Source organism: Scatophagus argus, chromosome 10, assembly GCF_020382885.2.
Source record: "Scatophagus argus isolate fScaArg1 chromosome 10, fScaArg1.pri, whole genome shotgun sequence".
NCBI lineage: Eukaryota > Metazoa > Chordata > Actinopteri > Scatophagidae > Scatophagus > Scatophagus argus.
The window spans coordinates 6,580,620-6,602,711 of record NC_058502.1 but is presented as its reverse complement, the minus strand read 5'-3'; the positions used below and the strand labels follow the sequence as shown (position 1 = coordinate 6,602,711).

The 22,092-nt window shown below is 41.8% G+C and overlaps 1 protein-coding gene across 14 annotated transcripts in view; it reads left to right on the top strand.

Moving 5' to 3' along the window:
* Window positions 1-6,520: 6,520 nt before the first annotated feature.
* The window catches only part of akt3a (v-akt murine thymoma viral oncogene homolog 3a), a 51,770-nt gene continuing 36,198 nt past the window's right edge, over window positions 6,521-22,092 (top strand). For 10 of the 14 annotated variants that reach the window (XR_006844558.1, XR_006844555.1, XR_006844551.1 and 7 more), the window contains exons 1-2: window positions 6,753-7,033; window positions 11,937-12,387. Coding sequence is in view for 4 of the 14 variants with exons in the window: in XM_046402464.1 (XP_046258420.1) it covers window positions 12,342-12,387 (46 nt within the window). In the remaining 10 variants the exon portion in view is untranslated. Of the gene's footprint in view, window positions 6,660-6,742; window positions 7,034-7,298; window positions 7,623-11,936; window positions 12,388-12,416; window positions 12,518-22,092 lie in introns of those variants that run through there. The other 4 variants (XM_046402462.1, XM_046402461.1, XM_046402463.1 and 1 more) reach the window with 4 other exon arrangements.

Here is a 22,092-nt window from a genome sequence, read left to right as displayed (position 1 = left end):
GTTCAGCCATAAGTCAAGGTCACACCTCAGCGATGGCAGCCCTCCTAAACAGATCAAAGTTCTCTCTCTGTCATCCTCCCACCGCTTCATTGACTTTACCACTGAGCAGAATCTACACTGATGGCACCCAGTGGGTCTCCAGCATGCAGCTGGAAGAGCAGTGAAAGAGGAACTCTCTGTGTGTGTGTGTGTGTGTGTGTGTGTGTGAGAGAGAGAGAGACAGAGACAGAGAATTCATATGCATGTTCACGTCACACAGTCCAGAGTCTGTAGATGTTTGTGTCACTGAAGGAACGATGGGGAACAGATGCCTCATGCAGGCAACATCTGTCTTCACACACTAAGAGCCACATACCTGCTATTCTCCCAGAATATTTCCCAAAGCTGACAACAACACATAGCTGATAATACAACACAATATCACGATGTGGACAAACTGACTCCTCTCAGTCTGTCCATCAGCCCTGTAAACAAATGTAGCCTATGCACTGCAGGTTCGTTCTGAGGAGGAAGAGCAAGAACAAACCTGAACAGTAAATCAATCAGCCTTTGCTTCGTGGCTTAGCTCTCTCTTTATCGCCATGGTGCAAAATGACTCCTACATTACTGCAGCAGCTGCCGCTAAGCAGCGGTCAATCACATAATTGCTTTTACCCTCACTCATAAATAATCCTGCAGTCACATGCCATCACAGATACTGGAAATATACAACTTGCCGATGCAGACGTTGCACATGAACATCTGCTCGCGCCGTGATTGCAAGTCACTGCTTCAGAAATCATTTTGATGTACATGTTTCCAAAAGGACGTGTTTTACTGCACTGGGAGCTCTTTATCATCAGCATCAGAAAGAAAGGCTGTATTTGAATTTATTACTCACGGGATGTGCTTATGTTTAACTTATTGTTTTCATGATTTGCTTTCAAATGTGAGGAAAAAATAAGATTAGCGAGGTCTTCCAAAAATGTTAAGTACTTCAAGCAAAGGATGGCAAGAAATGTAAACTTGATGCTTTCAGACTGAGATTTATTAACTGCAGTCAACATTTTAAATTAATATTAAGCTGCTGCAGAAATTACAATGAAGCATAAGTTTCAGATATGTTGGTTATTTGGGACTCAAACACAGTCAAACAGACCAGCATTTCACAGCCAATATCTTTGGCTATTAACAGTCTATTGGCTGTAGCTGCTTTTAGGCAATATGCAGTAATTTTGAGTTTTTTCTTATAAACACTGATTGTAGATTATCACTTTAACCAAGAGGTTATTGCAGTGTTGTTGCTAAGTTAATCAAAATCTGTTTCCACTCCTCTAGCCCCAAACCCTTAATTTTAGGACAGAGCAGCTGCACACAGCAAAAGCAATCTGAGAAACCAGACTGCTCCAACCTCGGGGTGGAGGCATGTGTGTGAGGTGGGGCTGGGCATGGAGGACAATAAAAGTGTGTGTTTGTATGTGTGTGTGTGATGGAGAGTCGGGGGACCGGGTGTTTTTGGGGAAGTGCAACTTGTCTGCACGCGAGCAGAAGGTATTCATGTACACGCAGGTGCATACACACGCATATGTGAATATGTGAATATGGGAACATATGCATGGATACAAGCACATAAACAGGCTAACAGACAGACACATGTAGACACATATGCACAGATGAACACGCGTTCAGTCTAGAGCTAACCATGTCAACATCTAACTTACAAAAATACCCTCATCTTCTCACTTGCCCAAAATACAAACCTGCAGGCCACTGAAGTGTTTTCATGTCCTAAAATGATGGGGCGGAAAGACAAATTAACAGAAACACTTTACAGCATGGTGCAGTCATGCACATTAGCCCTGCAATAAATAATACCCTTTCAAAGCTACTAATGCAGTATAGTGCAGCTGTAATGTTCGGTCTGCTGACACTGCATCACAGAGGTGGACATTAAATTTGTGAAGGTGTAGTTTGTGGAGCAGTAGATCATCCAAAAATGTTGAGTGATGAGCTAACAGCAAAAAAATATGAGCAACAATTTGTGTTGATTTTTGGAACAATAGCGATGGATTCAGGCAATGAAGAGATGCCACCCAAAGGGACTTGGCTTCACTGTCATGCATTTGTGACGTGTGTGTTCACATGACAGCCAAATATTATGTTTCCACATTAAAATGAATCAGAGTGAGATTTATTTTAAACATTGTCCCTGATGAAATCCGAGGCAACGCAACAGCATCGCAACAGCAGCAAAAATTGAGTTTATAGGCTGTCGGTCTGCTATATATATATATATATATATATATATAAATTTTACTTGGTCATCTGGTAGTCTGCAGACTACATTTTACACCTGAGTGCAAAATAGGTGACCCAGAACAGAACAGAACAGAGTGGAGCCATGCTGGACCATACTGGCTCCCAAGCTGTCCTGCTGTACAGCACACCTTCAACAGCGTGGCTGCAGCTGCTCTGTCCTGTCTCGTGTGTGCATATGTGTACGTGCGTGTGTGCCTGTTCTTGTGTGTACGTATCCCCTGCACGGGGTCTGTCTGACCGCAGCTGTCCCTACCTCTATGCGGGTCTCCGGGGCAAGGCTGACCTCTCTCTCCTGAAGCCACTTCAAAGAGATCAGGGATGGGCTGAAGAGGTAAGAGGTGCTGGGCTGGCCAGCACGGCTGCTGCCTCCTTGGGCTTTGGGAGCTGGGGAGCTGGGACTGGAGTTAAAGCAAGGAGGTGGAGGGGTGGAGCGGGGTTGGGTGTGTTGCAGAACGTGAAGGGAGTCACAAGGGTATGTGTGTGGCAGGAGGGCAGAGACAGGAGGCATGGGAACGGGGGTGGGAATGTTAAAGTCAAAAGGTGCAAGTTTAGCTGTGTGTGTGCGTGGACGTGTATTCATGCAGTTGTGGGGACAAAGATCTGTTTACACAGTTACACTGAGGACCCGCCTTACTTATAGGGACAAAACACAAGTTCCCACAATGTAAATCATTAAATATTAGAGTGAAGGCTTGCTTTAAGGTGAGCTTGAGGTTAAGGTTAGGATTGGACAAGTAATGTTTATTGTTATGGTGAGGTGGTGGTTAAGCCTGCAGGACAAGAATGTGAGTAACATGTAATGTCCCCAAAAGTGATGCAAACAAGACTGTGTGTGTGTATGTGTGTGTGTGCCATTCAACCCGAGCAGGCCTTCCGTGCTCTGGTGTCACACATCAGACAACCTAACAACCCTTAAGTGTTTGTAATTTTTAAATAAAAAGAGCCGGGCAATCAGAGCAAAGAAACGAATATCTAGTGGGAAATAGTGGAAGAAACAAAAATAAAGCAAGGAAAAGAAAGGGAGGAAATGAAACATGAAAACAGAAATGCAAAGGAAAAGAGTGGAAAGATGTATTCACAAAATCCATGATCTCCAGTGGATGAACTCTGATGACATTGGATCACCATTTGCAGTTAAATATCTTAACAAATATTCAAAGAAATGCTAGGAATTTTGGGACACACGCTCACGTCTCGCTCTGGGTGAATTTCTCACCACCACAAGGTCAGATTTTGACCGTGTCCAACACTTTGCTTTGTGACTAAATTCCATGCAGAACAAAGGACAGTCCGATCAGCTGCAGTTGTCTTGTGTGTTTAGCGCTGAATGGCAAATGTACGCCCGCCAACGCGCCGAATTAAGATGGTGAACATTGTATGTTTTACACCTGCCACATGTCAGTAATGTTAGCATGTTGACTTTAACATTTTAGCTTGAAGCACCGCTGTACCTGCATACTGTACAGGTACAGGTACATACTGTACTCAGGCGGCTGTAGGCTCTCGTTTCGTCCACCTTCTAAATGTACACTCGCGTTCTTCTTCTTCTTCTTCTTATTATTACTATTCAATGCTCTGCCACACATTTCACATTATGCTCTCTTGGTACAGCTTATAGCTTTTCTCTCTCTCCATTATGCATACACACGTACTGTAACTATACACACATGGAAACCTGACGCGCCTGACGTTCATAAACACACGCCATGTGGTGCACTTGCGCATGAGATCATGCTCTGATAAGCAAAACATACCTGGAGGATCCCACCTTAAAATGTTCTTCTATCTGACTAACTGGACAGGCTCACTCTTCCACTGTGAAGACTGTGCATAATGATGCCTTGAGGGAAGCCAGAAAATAGACTACCGCACTGATTACAGGATCACTGTTTATCCAAGTCCCTTCGTAATACACGTCATATCAAGAGTAATTGAATAATTTTGTTTCATACAGCACATATCTTATAAAATATGCATGTATCCGTATGCTATATCGACTCCCAGTTGCATTTTATTCGAAAATTAATTTGAACTTTTGCTGTCATATGTAAATAATTTGTAATGTGTTTTGGAGGATGCTTTCAAAAAATGTTTTGACTCACATTTTACAGTATTTTTTTGTCAGTGGATACTTTCCTCACATATCATTGTTATTAATATGTTCACATTCAAACATGCATTCTCACAAACATTTGTCCATCTTCCAGCATGTTAAAGGGGGCAGTGATATAACACCCGTCTCAACAGCTACTTCAAATTTTATCATCAGCGTTAATAATTTAAACCTTATGTTGGTAATTTTTCTCTATAGCGCTTTTGTCACTTACATTTTATAGGTGAGCGGAAGTTCACAACTGACTCTAAGTTGTTTGTATATGCGTGTGTGTGTGTGTGTCACAGGGACACGTCTGGCCACAGCAATGGCAACAGAAGGGCTCCCCTGTGTTGCTTTTTTTCTTTTCAAGCTGTCTATTTACCCCCCACCTCTGTGACCCCCACCTCCACTGCCTCCTCCCCTGCAAACACACACACACACACATAACCACACACCTTCCTGGCTGCTGGTTTCTGCCCATATTCCCCTTCTGCACACAGGGCTGTGAGCAAAAGGCCAGCTGATGGCAATATGTGTATGTGTGTTAAGAGAGGCCAGAACAGTACACACATATATTATCTGACACGCTAGGTCCACCTGTGTCTGCACTCTGTGCCAAGCCATGGCCCCATATCTACACCCTCTGCCACTGCTGCCCAGCTCCACAGTCCACCTGGGGAGGCAGGGAGAGGAGGAAAGAGGAGGGAACGGATGAGGGAGGGCGTTGTTGTGCCATGAGCAGACCTGTGCGATGATGCCCAAACTCACCGTCACCCTTAACAACATAAAAACACTACGATCAGACAGCTGACCCTGCAGGCTTGAAATGACCGGCGCAGGAATTCAAAAAATGCATTGTATAAACAATCTGAGCCTTAAATGTCCACTGGTTTACACTAGTCTGATCAGCTGTTGAGTAGAGGTTTCAGTCATATGCTATGCAGCTGTCTGATGCTTCCGGCTCTGAGCAGCGTTTAAGATAATGCGATGCACAAAAGTTAGGAGGGTGTAGGGATTGCTGACCCAGCTGCTCAGAAACAGTTGCTCAGAAACCACAATGTGTTTGTAAAAAAACAAAAAAACAACAACGAAAAACAAAGCCGTAAAGTGTTTCTCTTCATTTGTCTTTCTGCCCCATCATTTTATTACATGAAAACAACTACATGAAGAAAGAAAAACACAAAAAACTGACTAAAAGAATTTCATTATGGCACATTATTTTAATACACCACAAACCTCACTGAATCTTTGCGGCTATCATGCTTTATGTTTTCTTCTAAATTTAAATTCCTTCGCTGCTTCACTCACGGACAGAATATGAAAAACTGTGAAACTATTGTAAGACTGCTGTTAATCTCATCTGATTGATCAGTTAATAGATTACCCCACTGGCAGAAAATGTATTTATGTCAGTTTTAATATGTGAAACACATGGGGTTTTGGCTGACAACAATGACATTTACTGACCAGTGCTCTTTTCACTTAAAAAGGGGAACTTGACTAATTTTACAACTGGAGGTGAGTTCACTATGGGAAGTACAGAGTGTCCTAACTGTTACACTGTAATGTCTTCTTGAGAAAATAACAGTGATATTTCATCTCAGATTGAATCACAGAAGGCAGGCCTGTGTTACAAACTGACGGTGTGGCATTATTCTTTGTTTAACATGAAACAGAGATAGAGAAGGTTTTTTTTTCTTTTTAAAAAAATAATAAAATAAAACAGAATAAAATCAATACGAATATAGATTTTAATCATGGCAGACATCTGGACTTATCTGCAGGAAAATTGTAAATAAAATAAATAATAAAATCAATGGCTGAATTCCATTTTGCTGCTTTAGGGTCATGATACTGTCCAGGCTGGCTCACTATCAGCAATACAAGAGAGAAATTATTTATTAGGAAGTGTTTCCATACAGATGGATGTTTTTTTACTAAGCTTTTGAAACTAGGAGGAACTTTTATTCACCTGAATTTAAATGTGGTAGGCCTCCTTCTTTTACTTACAAGGCACTGAACACTTCCATAACTGCCGCTTACAAACCCCTGCTGTATGATACCTGACTATTTTACTGTGACCCAGTCCCAGGCCTCTTCCCGTCTCACTGATAAACACACAGTTGATTCTCGCGATGCTTGGCTTAGTAGCCGGCAGAGACACACGGGATGTTGGAATGGGATGATGAGAGAGCTGTACAGAGGACGAGAACCAGACAGCCAGCTGAAACAGATAAAGTCGAAAACTGGAGGACAAGGAGAGACGGTAGGGTGTGTGTGTGTGTGCGTGTGTGTGGTTGTGGGATGGCGCGCGCCGGTGCACGAGAGAAAGGGGGTTGCCGTTTTCCTGTGTGACGTCACGAGTTTTCCTGAAAGTCAAAACAACCGTTGGCTGCGGTAACGGTAGCCTCCGTAGCTTCTCGGAAATCCGTTTGATGTAGCTGTTAACGGTTATTTCTGCCCCCCCCTCGCGCCCCCGGCTAGTAGCGCCGACAGCGACCGTTGACTTGGCGGTTTAGCTTAGCTTGCAGTCCGGCATAGCTTTACGGTGCTCACTCAGAAGGGGGAAAGAGAAGGAAATAACCCTTGCGGTTTATGAACAGCAGGTGCACGGGGATACCACAGCACCTGCCGCTACAGGTAATGCTGTTAGCTAGCAGCACTGTTGTGACAGTGAACACGATACGAACGCGACTAACGACTAACACGACTAGCAAGACGATGTGTGTTTATGTTGTGATAACGTTAGCAAGGTGGGGGCGGTTCCGTGTTTAACAAGTCATTTGGGAATGATGCTTAGTGCGCTAATGGCTGGGGCGAGGAGTTTCAGTCTGAGTCTCAAAAAAGGTCTATATGTCAGTTTTTGTTTACCGGAAGACATTGGGTTTTTTTTGTTGTTTTGTTTTGTTTTTTCCTCATTATTGTGTATGTTCATGTTTAACATGCATAACGTTTTCTTCCATGCTGCATGCAACATGCGTCAGTCTGACAGTCAGTTTGCATCGTGACGTGGTTGATGCAGTGCTGTGACGTGCAGGTCTACTAAGGAGCAACGGTTCAGTTTGATAGATATGCACGTTCATGTTCATCCCAACAGCTAAATGGACACACAAAAATGACATTGCTTAATATTAATAAGTATTATTTTTACATCATTATTTAAATTGTCTCATGAACTGACTGCAAGATAGGCCTGCACAAATGGCCACATGGAGGTATGATTCAGACGGTATGTCATACTTATGGCACTGATGATGATTATGATGGTTTGCTTTTATGATTCGCATCAATGTCAGACTGGGGAAAGCCTGGACGTGTGATTAGAGCTGGCTGTCTCACTAGCTCACCTTGTTTTTGGTGCTGATCTGACTGAAATGTGTCCATACTACTGTGCATTGAAAACTGTTTAGTACATTTCTTTGATCAGATAATCATTTAACAGTTTGATCAAACAGAGGTATGGAGCCAGTGGTTTTGATTGGTCAAAGAAGGAAGACACATTTTGCTATACGCCTTATATTTATCTGTTACTCTTAGTCGTAGGACTGCAACTAACAGTTTTTTTTAAATTATTATTGTCATTAGTTCATTATAATCTGCTGATTATTTCCTCAACCAAGTGCTTAACCCAGAAAATATCAGAATATTGGGGGAAAAAATGCCTGACACTTCTTCTCACATCCTGAGTTGACACATTCAAATGTTTTGTCCAACCAACAGTCCAAAACACAAAGACATTCACATTGCCAGGATGGGGTTTTTTTTTTGCTTTAAAAGAAAAAACATCTGAAAATTTGAACATGTGATTGATGGACGAATCGCTTCAGTTGCACTCTTTCACCCTGTCTACAGAGACTGAATGGCAAAAGCAGGAAAGCACAGCAGCAGCAGCTTTTGTTCTCATCAGTGTGTACACATTTTCAGCTCCTGTGCTACTATGTACTGCATTTTGGCAAAGTTCAGAGCCAGTACACATTAACTGTATTTGTGTGCATAAAACGGAATAGACTTGAATCCTTAACATGTAAAGTGCTTGTGAAATGCAAGCTCTTCCGCGGCCTGTGTGGTCAGCTGTATTGATGTAAAAACGCAGCTGAAACACATCCTGTGTTAGCAGAGTGTGACACTTGAGGTCCTGCCAAAGTCTGGCTTGCACTTTAGGAAGAAGATTGTGGGCTCGCTGCTGTTGATGTCAGCCAGAGTTTGCACAAGGCCACAGTTAAGGGAGAGGTGAGATGAGGTGAGGCATGCTGTCCTGACAGGAGGGTGGAAGGAACATGAGTGTGCCTGCGAATATCATGCTGTAATTTCCTTCTCTGTCATGATCTGTGTGAAGGACAGATAACTGTGGATGTTTTAGCTCATTATATGTGTTGTACTGTGTCTTTCTGCCACTTTCCAAAGCATGCCATAAGTTTATAGATTGATTCATCACGTTGTAGGTTTCAGGATAGATTATGATAGCGATACTGTTTAAAAATCTGCCTGCAGAGACTTGACTCAGGTAATTCACCACAGTAAATATTTATTCTGCTCTATTAACTGCATGTCAAAGTTATATGCAGTAATGGAGTTACAGGAATTGATTGCTTTTGAAAGTAGTTATTGGTATTTTAATTGCTGGTATTTTCAAGAGTTTGTGGGCTCAGAGGAAATCAATCAGAACATTTAGCAGCCCTGTCTTGGAGAATGTAAAACAGACAAACCTCCGGTGTGGTTGTTTTAAGACAAGGAAAAGAGCTTATTGATGATTTGGTGTGATCATTGCTGCTGTAAATGTTTTGCCAATCTTTACTTGGCTTCTGTAATAGCAGGATGTAGCAGGATGGGCAATCTGACGATTTTAGATCAAGATCGATCTTGAATTGGTCCACAATCTACTGTTCAGGCCAGTTGAAGGGATTGTTATATTTAATGTGAAGTATTTGAATTATGTTCAAGTGTTCCTTTTTCTGATGCCGCAACTCCCCTGCCCAATTGCTACTGTGCAGACTCTGGCTGCAAAAGATGCCACTAGTGTGTGATTGTATTGCTTATATTAAAGACATTTTGGTATTCTCATATTAATTATTATTTTTCTGATATTTTTCACTTTTGTACAGTGAGAGGAAGTGGAGATGCATTGTCCATCTTTATATATGTCAATAGGTGACATAGTTTTAACAATGCAATTTGAGTTATAGGTGGCAGCATGGTGGATGAAAGCTTGTGCCAGTAAGGAACTATCTTCAAAGCAATATTATTAATGATGCAAAGGGAGAAATTCATAGGTTATTTCAAGTCTGACTGTAGTCAACAGGACATTTCAAAGGAAATCTGGATAGTGGATCGCCCACCCCTAAGTTGGGTTGAACAGTGTAACGGCATAATTTTTCTGTCCTTATTGTTGCCTCTGGAATGAAATGCCATGAAGTAAATGTTGTCTGGCAGTGGATATCTCTATAGTGATGGCTGCCTTGGTGACAAGGGGTTGCCACTGTCTGGATATTCCTCTCCTCTCCTCTCCTCTCCTCTCCTCTCCAAGTGTGCTTTCCCTGATTAAGGTTAAAGCTAACTGAAGCTTCATTGAATTACACTGTAGTCTTAAAGCTTAATCCAGAATTGTACTGTGACTATAAAAAGGATTCGATCCCCTTGGATTTAATTACTAGGGCTGGGTAACATTTAATTTTTTTTTTCTTTATATCTTCTAAGTTAACCATATAAGCATGATTTGTACGATCTTTTTCCATTGGACAAAGTTCTCAAAGCACAAGTGACTATGTCAGACCTTTTGCTTAAGGTATAGTTTAAAACTGGTAAAATTTTGATACAACACAGGAACTCTGAATAAGCAAGTGTGGTGTTGGCTTTTGCTCACTTTCGATACTAGATAGATGTTGTTTATTTTTTTGATTAATGACCAATTATCAAAATTGTTGTCAGTTGTTACATCCCAGGCTGCACAATATATTTTTCAGCATTGATGCTGCACTGTTCCCGAGAACAATAGTCATACTGTGGGACAGAAAATCATGTCGCAAATTTTTTGCTGCCTGATACAAAAGGATTACTAGCAAGATTCTTATTTTCTGTGACTAAGCTACAAGTAAAGAGGTGGGGAGGTAAGATTTGCTTTGTTAGGAGAGGATAGACTTTTAAAGTACCTAAAATGAGGAAATTATGATGAACCATGTATCTGTACATAACACCCTGCATGGATCCAGTTCCTGTATTTTTTCATATTACAATATGTACTGCAGGAAAAAATGATACTGCATTATTAGTTTTTTCCCAATATTGTGCAGCCCAAACTTGTATGGTTTAAAAGACTTCCAGCAAAGTAATAACACCATAGTTTTTATTCAATTTGGCGTTAATTCTTGCGTAGCTGTAGTCATTAACTTAACTGAAATCTATTTCATTTACCATTTACCATTCGTTGGCAGTTTCGCCTTATCTAGTCCTCATCAGAGAGATGAAACTTGATAAACATCTCTTTGATTTTGGCTTACCAAAACCTTTGTACCAAGGCTGGGATGGTGACAGTTGTGTCCATTTACCTTACACTGATATACGAGTAAACTAAATGAAAGCCTGGGCTGAGTGCTGTATCAACCCTTGTGATCGAGACCGTGAGTGTGTTAGTCTGCAGTTGTTCGTCTGGGTTCAGACTGGTCACCATTCTGCTGCCTCAACATAAAAAAAACCCTCTGTGTCACCGACTAGGGTGTGTGCGCCTGTGGGTCTGTTCCAGCCTTCGATATGACGCTGCAGTCCCTCCAAGTGTCTGCGCTAGTGCAGACACTAGCTGATGTGAATACTGATCTCCAGCTTGATGGCCGCCACTGCTAGCCTAGCCACCGTAGCGCTGATCTCCATTCAAGCTGAGCAGCGTAATGTTGTTGCGTGTTGTGTAATACAGTGTAGTAGGGTGCATTTGAGGTGAACGCGGCAGCTATGCAGAGAGAGAGAGAAAGAGGGGAGGGAGAGCGAGAGTGAGACGGCAGAGAGGTGCAGCGATTTGGGCAGAGAAGAAGAGAGTGTGAGAGCATCCCTAACTGCCGTTGTTGCTATTTATAGCCAAGCCCTACTCCACAGTCCTGAGATGCTCTCCCACCTCCCACATATAGACAGACAAATCAGCCTACGCACACACGTACACACATGTTGACAAAAATAATTTGACATGCAGAAATACGGTGAGCACAGTTTCTGCACACAGCATATCCTGTTCACCAGTACAAAAAAGATCTATGAATGAATGAGAGCTAGAGCTCAGGGATATTTGTTTTGGCAGTCAAGGTCAGTTTTTGCTTCATCAGGAGCTCTGCAATAATTCATCCTGTTTATCAGAGAGGGTGTTAGCAATAGAAAGAGGAACTGGGTGGTGGTGGTGGTGGTGGGCGGGGGTGCATTTGTCCTCACAGTAACTAGTTGTTTGTCAGATTGTATGAGAGGGCTTTGGAAGGGAAGAGGGGAGAGAGGGAGCAGCAGAGGAGGAGAAATATAAATCCATGGCTTCTTTTTTCTTTATTTTTTTTCTCCTTTCACTTCCTTCCAGGCTGAGTCACTGCTGGTGAGGAGGAAGGTCTGGAGAGGGAACGAGAGAGGAGGAGGAGGAGGTGGAGGAGGAGGGGGAGAAGAAGACGAAGAAGGGAGGGAGGCAGGGAGATAAGCCACAACAGGAAGCAAAACGACACACACGCGGACACATACACACTGTGTGTTTGTGTGTGTGTGTCTGAGAGGGAGACTGCACGAACAAGAGGGTGAACGGGAAAGGAAGGGAGGGAGAGTGACGCGGAGGCTGGGAGAGCCGGCCCCCCCTCCTCCTCTCCTCCTCTCCCTCTCTTTCTCTCCTCTCCTCCTCTCCTCCCCTCCTCCCTCTCCCTCTCCCTCTCTCTCTCTCTCTCTCTCTCTCTCTGGAGCAGGCGTGTAGCGGCATCACACTCGGCGTGAAGAAACCATGAGCGATGTCACCATCGTTAGAGAGGGATGGCTCCAGAAACGGGGTAAGTGCATCTAGTGCCTCTCTTCTTCTACTCCCTTCCTCTGTACCTCTGTTTTCTCTCCTCTTCTTCTCTGTCTCTCGTCTAGACTGAAGGCCTGGCCGTGCCTGTCCACATGTGCCGGTGGGAGGATGTGAGTGTTTGCGATTGAGTGTGTGTGTGTGTGTGTGTGTGTGATCACATGGATGTTTCATTATCTAGTAGTGTGAGTGTATATGTGTGTGTTTTTCCCCCCAGAGGGATCTGTCTCTTTATTATAAGCTTGGCTGGCTGTTTATTTGCTAAGCCTCTATGTGCTTCAGTAAGGTTGTGTCCGTATGAGAGTGTCTGCATGGGCATGTGCATGTATTTATATGCATAAGTGTGTGTGTGTGTGTGTGTATATGTACATTTAATAACATCTACCAGGCTTGCAGTTACTCTGGTGTGTAGTTCTCTGTCAGGCACAGTGTGTTTATTAGTCTGTGAAATCAAGTTAGCACTGTCTCTCTCAGATATTATTTAACGTAGTTGTTTGTTCAGTTTGTAGAAATTCCTGAATGATGTCAGTCAGAGTCATATGACATAGGGTTTAGGGGTTGTTTGGGTGTGGGTGTGTGTGTGTGTCAACTGACAACACATCCTGCTTTTAGCTAACTGAATGAGAAATAGAAAAAAAAACTCTGGTTGCTACATTTGAAGAGCATCTAGCAAAGATGGTAGTTCCCTTTTCTCAGACAGTCATAGCTTATCATCAGTGAACAGTTTCTGCAACAGGTGAAATGTAATTTTCTAAAAGGGCCAAACTGAACCAGAAACAGTCAGAAACTGATATACAGTAGCTCTGTAATGACTGCCAAACTGATAGCAAGGCACTTAAGTTTTGTTTTCTACTGAAATCGCCCCCACAATCAGGATTTCATGGGGTTTTGTGTCTACAGATGCTGATTCCTCCAGGCACACGTGTGTATGTGTATGGGTATGTGAATGAGTACATGTGTGTATAAGTGAGTGTACATTTTAGGTAGAGAGAGAGAGAGAGCTTCAGTGATAGAACGAGGGGGATTTCCAGACTTTTAGGCCAATGAGCATCATCCCCCTGACTATGTGATGGAGTCTAGGAATGTGTAACACAAACTGTTGAGCAGGAAGTGACATGGATACATAACAGACTGCAGGCTGCTGGGTAATGTAGGCTAACACTGTGGCACAGCAGGAGAACATGTTGGACAACAGAGTGCTCCGTACTACATGGAGTAGATGCTCTCTCTTACTGTCACATGCAAACATAAACGGTACACACTTTGTATTGCTGAAATAGAGGGGAGAATCTTTGTCTATGTGTGCCAGCATGCCAGTGTTAAACCTCAGACAGTTGTCTGTGCATATTAAGAGGAACACATCGCCCCTAGTCACGACGCAGCGCTCCCAGTGTTCGTCAGTGTGTGAGAGAGATAGAGGTTGTAGAGAAAGGGGGGTGTTTGTTTGTGTCAGGAATATGAATGTTTGTCTGCATCATATGCTAAATTATTGTCTGTATTTATGTGTGTGGAGAGGAGCAGGGTCAGGGTGCTGACTCACCGTCCAGGTCGTGATACAGCAAAGACTGCAGTCTTAGTCATTAGACAGCTTTTTATTGAAAAGCAACAGCAACAGACTCTGAGAAAGGTAGTGAAACACACACACATGCACACATAAAACTTTTTTTACTAATAAGATTACATTCAGTTATTTTTTGACTGTCTGGAAGACTCTGTACTTCCTAAGTCTTCTGCCAAATAATACACACTGTTTTGTTTTGAAATGAGTGACATGAGGACGGTGACACAGAGACTGAATGATCAAAAGATTAGAAAGAAAGACTGGTAAAATAGATGGGAAGAGAACAGAGTAGGAGTCTAATAGAACTCAGAGCTATTCATTCTTATGTGTGTCCAAGGCTTGTAATTAAATCGATCATAGAAAAGGTTTATTTCATAACACGAGTGTGAGAAGGCTGCTGAGTTATTGTGTATATTTTGCCTATTAAAACCCTTCAGGTTAAATAAGTAGTGTTGTATCTGACTCTCTTCATGTCAGTAATTATGTGCTCATTGAAACAGGTTGTGTTTTTAGTCATCTCATTATTAACCATTTAATTATTTTTTTGAATTAGTTATACTTTCTTCCTGCAGTTCTGGTCTACAACAACTGTTAAGCACATGATTCCAATATGGTGCAGTTTTGTTGCCCAAAAAAGTAATATAATGATACCTTTATCATTATAGAACATTTTCAGCACTACTTACGCAGTTATTTTTTAAAATGTTTGCAGCCAGTTCATCATTTTGTAGACTACTTAATGCACGACAGAGGTTTTTATCGACATTGTCATAAGTTTTATGCCCAGGGCAATACACTTGTGCATAAATTTCATATGTGCTCTGCTGAGTTGATGATCTGGCTGTTCAGAAATTGCTGTATATATTAAAAAGGAGTGTGAAATGCCCTACCTTTGTGCACCACAATGCTTTGATCATGCTGTTGTTTGCACAGATTTTATGGTCATTGTCATGTACGTCTTTGTCAATTGGCGAGTTGGTGTGGGCGTTTATTTTACCATAATTTGACCAAAATGAGTAATTGATAGTGATGATGAGGATTTCATGAGGTGTTTTTTTAACTCTTTTTTTTGTGGTCTGACCAATGGGTCCAGCAGTATGTTGGAGTGATCGATTGAAAGAAAGTGTTTCCCATTCATAGCACAAAGTATTTGCGATGACTTCTTGCCTCTCTGTGTTTTCTGATTGGTCTGTGAGTATCTGTTTGTACGTAGCTTTTGTCTGACAAGCCTCTAACCATTAGAATAATAGGACAACCATGGCAGATGTGTACAGCACGATGCCACATGAAAACACACACCGTCACACTGATCAGCTTACACATTTCATTGGGCACTGTCAATAGCAAACATTTACACAGAATGGAAACAGGGAAGAAAGGAATGCAGGCTCTCCCCATTCTGCTACTGATGAAAAATGCACTGGAATATCTTAAAGTTAATCAGTCTAACTTAAAACACAAACTGTTTGTTATGAAAGACTGATAAGAGAGAATACACAAAACTAAACAAAGTATAAAAGACTAGTTAAATAAAGGAGTAAAATACGTAAACCCTCAGTAACATCACCACTGGAAAGCAGAGTACAGTATGTCCTCAGATGACCAAGCCTTTCAGTACTCGCTCACTAGCGTGGCGATGAGTTCCTTCCTCCTTTCATTAAATCAGAGTGAGGAGTGCATTCGGCTGCATCACTTATTTATCGTTACAAATAATGAGAAGAGGGTAAATACCAGAATCTATCATACAGTTTGATATACAAAACAAGAAAGATGTGCAAGCAAACCAATACAATGTTTGAAAAATGTTGTTTGTAATGTTCTTATTCTTAAAGTTTAAAAACATGCTTTAGATGACAGATAATAGGAAATCTGGTGGAGAGATGTGAGCTGCAGTTGTAGCCTTGGAAGGACGCCGTGTTGTGCCCAGTGTTGTGTTTTGGTCAACAGAAGTTACAAGGCTGTTTTATCACAACTTGAACTCCACCTCATTTCTGTCGTTGCCGGGACTTTACCCTTTGTCAGTCCATGTGAGGGCACAGGAGTCACAGTCAGCCACTGTACTTGAGGATACTGTTACCTCCACCGGCATCAGCCCACACAGCAGTCAGCACAACAGATGGCCAGGAGGGAGGAGAAATACTGAAGGAGAGAGACAGAGAGAACATCATCATCTTTTCTCTGACATTTTTCTGTTCCCCAGAAGTGTTTCTCTGCAAAGCTACTAATTAGATGAGATATGGCTGTGTCAAAGTGGAACGAGTGTTTTTACTGACTTGTTTTTGAAGTAGTCTAACATCAATGTCTCTTTGTCTCCCAGGAGGGTTGAGGCAATCACACCCACTGGAAGTAAAGTAAGACCAATTCAAGAGGATGTTGTACATACTCTTACAGTAGTGTTTCAAATTATTCAGACTCACCATGCAAATCAAACAATGTAAGCTATTTAGAAAAAAACCCCCAAAAATCTAAAGAGAAATATTACCAAGGCTTTGTGGGGAAGTCACAAGGCTTTGATAATGGATTGCTCATTTATTCTGCAGCTACGTCATCGAGGTATTAAGGGCAAGTGCTGCTTTGTAGAGAAATTACAATCAAGTCTTATATGATCTTAGTTTAAAATGTAATTTAAAGTTTTTATACAGGTCTCGGTGTACTGTATTGTAAAAAAATTCAAACGATGGTTTAAAATATGTTGGAGTTCTGAAGCCCTTGTGGCACAGGACTGTAATCATAAGCCATGCACATACTAGAAATACCACTACAAACGAATCTGCCATATTTTGTCAAATGTCATCATATAAATTAGTACTATCAGCATCTCTGTAATTAGAAGTTGTTTTTTTTGTCCTTCAGGCAGTTGATTTTGGAGGTTGCAATGAAAGTTATTATTATTGATTTCTTTTATTTCATTCTGAGTAAAGCTTCATGGGGTTCATGGTGGCTATGGGCACATTCATGCTAATATTATTTTGTATCAGACATGACGCAGTATGAAGCTACATTGCTGCATCCCACATATTGACTGAAATGTTTGTTCAGTATGTCCTCCTTTAGCTGTGTATCTTGTTCCTCATATCTTTATATTGTCTGCAAATTGCATCCCTAATATGCAGATTTCTGATCACAGCACGGGTCCTTTCAGTGTGCAGAGTGAAAGTGGCTATCGAATGTCTTCCTTTATGAAAATCCATTTGCTTGTCACTTAACGTGTCTTGCCATGATCATGTGATAGACATCAAGCTAAATTGCGAAGCAACACACCTCATTTACGCTCTTTTCCTGGTCTTCTCCATCTTTCCAACTGAATCCCTTTGGGAGCTACGTGTGCCATACTGTATATGTGAGGCTTCTGTGGGGTTCATTGGGTGCAGTGCAGTGAGGCAGCCATCTTGGCTCAGTGAGTTCAGTGAGTTCAACGTTGCTGGAGGCTGGCTGGCTGGCTGGATCAGGTGGCAGTGCCAGATCTCTGATATCAATCACCGGCCGCCGCTGCCACTGCTGCCGTCGCCACTGTCTGCTGTGTCGCCCTTCTACTCTCCTCTCCTCCTCCTTCTCCTCCTCCTCCTCCTCCTCCGCCTCCTCCTCTTCCTCCATCTCCATCCTCCTCTGTCCTGCCTGTGCTTAAGAGCCTGACAGCATATCTCATCTCTTTTATTACAATTCACCCTCTGTTTTATCTATATTGAAAGAGGAGTACAGGATGCTGGATGGAGAAACATGAATTTCTTTCCATCTCCTCTTGTCCCTCTTTCTTTACCCTGTTTCTCAAACTCACACACACTTCCAGGGCAGTAGCAGACAGGCAGACAGTGCAGGCTTTGTTATGAATGGCATCCTCTTGCACATCCGGAGGAAGTGTACGCTCCAGTGTGGCTTTACAAACTGTCTCCATTGTCCTAAGAATGACTCACTCTACACTGCAGAGAGTGGCAGTCAGCCAGACAGTGAGACAGACCGACAGCACAGCGCAAACAGACAGACTAGTCTGCAGAGCCTACAGACAAACAGCACAGGAACGACAGGCAGAGATACAGATAGTTTGTGACAGATACAGCCAGCATACAGCAGGGGCAGACAACTTGCCAATACAGAAGAGACCTGCAACTAGCGGGTACCGACCCTGAATGAAAGACACAAGGGTAACATACACAGACAGGCGGCAGAGAGCAAGTCGCCTTTGGTTTCAGTCAGACCACTATATTTTTGTTTTGCAAAGTGACTGAGCAGAAAATTGAGGTAATAAACCTTGAAATTAAATTCAACTCCAACTAGAAACAGCACCAGGCAATGATATTCCTTAAAAATACATCCGTCTTATCTGATGTAATCACTAATTTAGGCTTCAGCAGGAGAGAATGTCCCTTTCTGGTGTTCTGTATGGTTACTGACAACAATCTGGTCCATGCACTGGAGGATGTGATCCATATAACAATATAACAACCTCTGAACCAGATGGTTTGAAAATATAAGGATAACTCTAACCTTGGAGCTTCCTTGTTAAGGCCATACAAATGCAGAGATTGATAAATGGATGAGTGAGTGAATGAACTAATGTAGAGTGAGTGAGGCAGTCTTGGATAAATGAATGAATGGATCAATGAATGGAGTGCTGATCACTGCAGAGGAACTTGGATAGAGGAAGAGAGAGGAAATGAAGGGAGGAGAGGTTGGATAATGAGATTAGTGTGTAGCTCAGGATCATAAAATGCTCACCTTAAACATTTGATCACATTCTGGATGGATGCATGCACACGTATTCACACATATGCACTTGACTAGATTATTTTTGTTATTGTAGCTGCCACTGTTATTTAATTATTATCTCCCCATTGCACAAAGCAAAGACAAAATACAAAAGGTAGCATTTCAAGTTGCAAATATTTTCCATCACTGAAACTTATTTACACGCTAAAATATCACATCTGTCAACTTGATTAGTGATAACTGTGTTCGCCATATTGTATGTCATCTGCTTGTAGTAAATAATCAAACTGCAGATTGGGACAAATTTATGGTTCATCTCCTTTTTGGTAACGTACCCTGAGTCACCAATTTATCGAAGCTTATTAAACCATTTTACAGTTGACAATTGTAACCCAGATACAACAATACCAAAGAGTACCAGAGGCATCCATTTACTTAATTTTTTTCCCTGGAGGAGCACACTTGTTGCATGTACTGTATAGTGTTTCACATTTTAACACATTTCCATTTCTGACTATGGCAGCATGACAGTCAAATGTTGTTACAGTCAGGTTGTTTAAAGGCAGAGCCTTTATGAAGTCCTGTGAATCCTGGCTTTTTTTGCCCACAACAATTCCTCATTTGTTTGTGTCTATTCACCTCTGTTCAACAGGCAACTCTCATGTATTTCTATTGTGTTCTGTAGCGATCCATTGGCTGCAGCAACTCTGTCCTTACAGCACTTTGAGTTTAAGCCGAAACGAGATTCTATGTTTAAATGTGCTAACACACAGATTAGACCGGGGGGTAGTGTGTATTCTAACATCTTGAGGTATTGTGGGCTGGTTGGAGTAGGCTTTGGGCTGATTAGAGGAGGCAGGTTAGAGTGGGGGTTGGTTTGGCTGATGTAGGCCAACAGATTAGTGCATAGTGACTGACAGCTAGTGTAAGTGTTGGCCGGAAGGAGAAGGTCCCCAGAGTGTGACCATTTGATCTCATATCTCCACTTCTATAAAAAAACTGATCCAAAAAGTGTCCTATGGAGAAATTATACTAAAATGGTGCAAAATGTACTAAAGAATGCAGCCTGCTTCTGCAAAAGATTAGTATAGGCTTGATAGTAGAGATAGTAGAGGCTTGTTGATTTCTGTCCTATATATATTTTTTTGTTCATGCAGAAAATAAACATTTGGCTCCTTATCAAATAATTAAACAGAGAAAAGCCTTTCAGGCTGACAACAGGACATCAGTTTCCACCATGTTGCTCACCAGAGTTGACAGAAATGATCGACATTCCACTAATAGTTAATAATTGAAGCGATCAGTTTCCTTCATTTTGGCACAGATTTATTCTGTTGGATGCTGACTGTTGATGATTTTTACACTTATTTTAACTTGGTGAACTCCAGCTTACTACAGCACTATAACTGTGCAACACGAATGAGTTGGACACGGTTTTTCTTTGTTTTATTTATTTATTTATTTATTTACTTGGCACAGCAGAAGTGGCAATCACAACACTCACAATGGTGGGTAGTGGTCTACATCCAGTTGCCAAGGGCAACTGAGCAGCAATTGTTGCTCTGAAGCATCAGTTACATCCTTTAAGTATTTCCTTCTCTTTACTGTTACAGCACAGGGCTCTGTGTTGATTCATTTGGCTGCAAAAGCAACACTTCTTTGAAACTACTAAAGACACTTAATTACCCAGTAGGGGCTGTGTATTGGCAAAAATAGCGTTACGATACGTATCACGATTTAGGAGTTACAATTACGATAGTATTACGATACTGTAGCAATAAAAGGCCATATATTGTTTTGCGAGTCTGTGTTCTTTGTGTTTTCTCTAGCAATATAATGCGGCCCCAGTTGCTCAACTGTTGAATAAAGGTGAGCAGAGATTAGCCAGAGTTAATCAACTTTTTTGATCCAAACTTTGCTGTGGGAACACCACTGGCTAATTTACTCTTCTGCTCTACCCATAACATATTTCACATACATACATCACATTGACACATTCTTTAAAAGCATAACAACATTAATTTTAATGGGAAATATATTTATCAGTAGAATCTTTCTATGTGATACCATGGCTAAAATATTAGAGACTGGAGCTTTGCAGAGTTGTTGAGTGTAATTGAATGAACGTTAGCTCACATTAATATGTTGTCTAACATACAGTATAAAGCCATTACTGCCAACAGAAAAACAGGTAGGTGTATCTGTTGCAGTAATTTCTGTTTATGAGTATACCACAGATGGCACTGCTCTGGCACCCAGATGTGATGTAAAGATAGAGTGAGAGCTTGTTTTGCTTCTGTTGAACAACATGTTGAAACATCTGGTCATTGTGGTCACAAGTGTGAAATAAACAACCACAAATGTGTTGCCTTTCTTGGGTTTGCTTTGAGTTTGCTCCTGTTATGCCTGACTTAATAGTTGAGCTGCACGCTAAGGTCACAGTGGCCAGGTTAAAGGGACAGTCAGTCTATTTATATCTTCCGACCTGTAATCTGTCTCTGACAGGATTAACTAAGCCACCAGCTTCAGCCTGCTGTGCCATACAGACACACTAAAAATGTGAGCCATAAATACATGCATTCACAAAGATGTACATTGTGTATGGTACATGCAAGGCATTCAAGTATGTAAAATATCTTTACATGTTAGGACATTCTAACCAACCAGAAAATCTGGTGATATGTAACCATGTTATGTGTGTGACATACATGTGTACATCCGTGCTTGTATGTATGTCTTCTGTGTGTGCATATGAATGTTTCGCAGAGTCCCATTTAGTTAGCCTGATTAAAAACAGAGGAAGAAGAGACCAAACACTGAGAGAATTTTTCATCCTGCCTCAGCCTCCTCCGTCTCTGGTTGCCAATCTTCAGTCATTAATTAGCTGTCCATGACAAAATCCCCTGTTCCCAACCTGACACTGGTGTAGAGAAGTGGACGGCAGTGGTAATCATGTCAGTGAAGTTTGGCTCAATGTTCAGAGGGGGCTAAATATCCCCCATATGGTCCACTAGCTGGGACCTGCACCTCACCAAGCTCTCATTAAACTCATGCTTAATATACCAAGGTAAAGAGGGACACACACACACAGTAATGCATACACTCAGCGGTAAGAAACAAATCAAGACATCTGACGGGGGGACTGAGCACAAAGGGACAGGAGTACAAGGAGGTGGTGTTTATTTGTGTGTGCGTGTGGAGTGTGTGTCTGTGTTTTGAGACTGAGACTGATGCTGTACAATTGTTGACTTGCCATCTGTCATCAAGAAAAGAGTTTTTTCTCTCTCTCTCTCTCTCTCTCTCTCTCTCTCTCTCTCTCTCTCTCTCTCTCTCTCTCTCTCTCTGTGTGTGTGTGTGTGTGTGTGTGTGTGTGTGTGTGTGTGTGTGTGTGTGTACAGAGGAAAGATGAGACAGAAAAGAAAG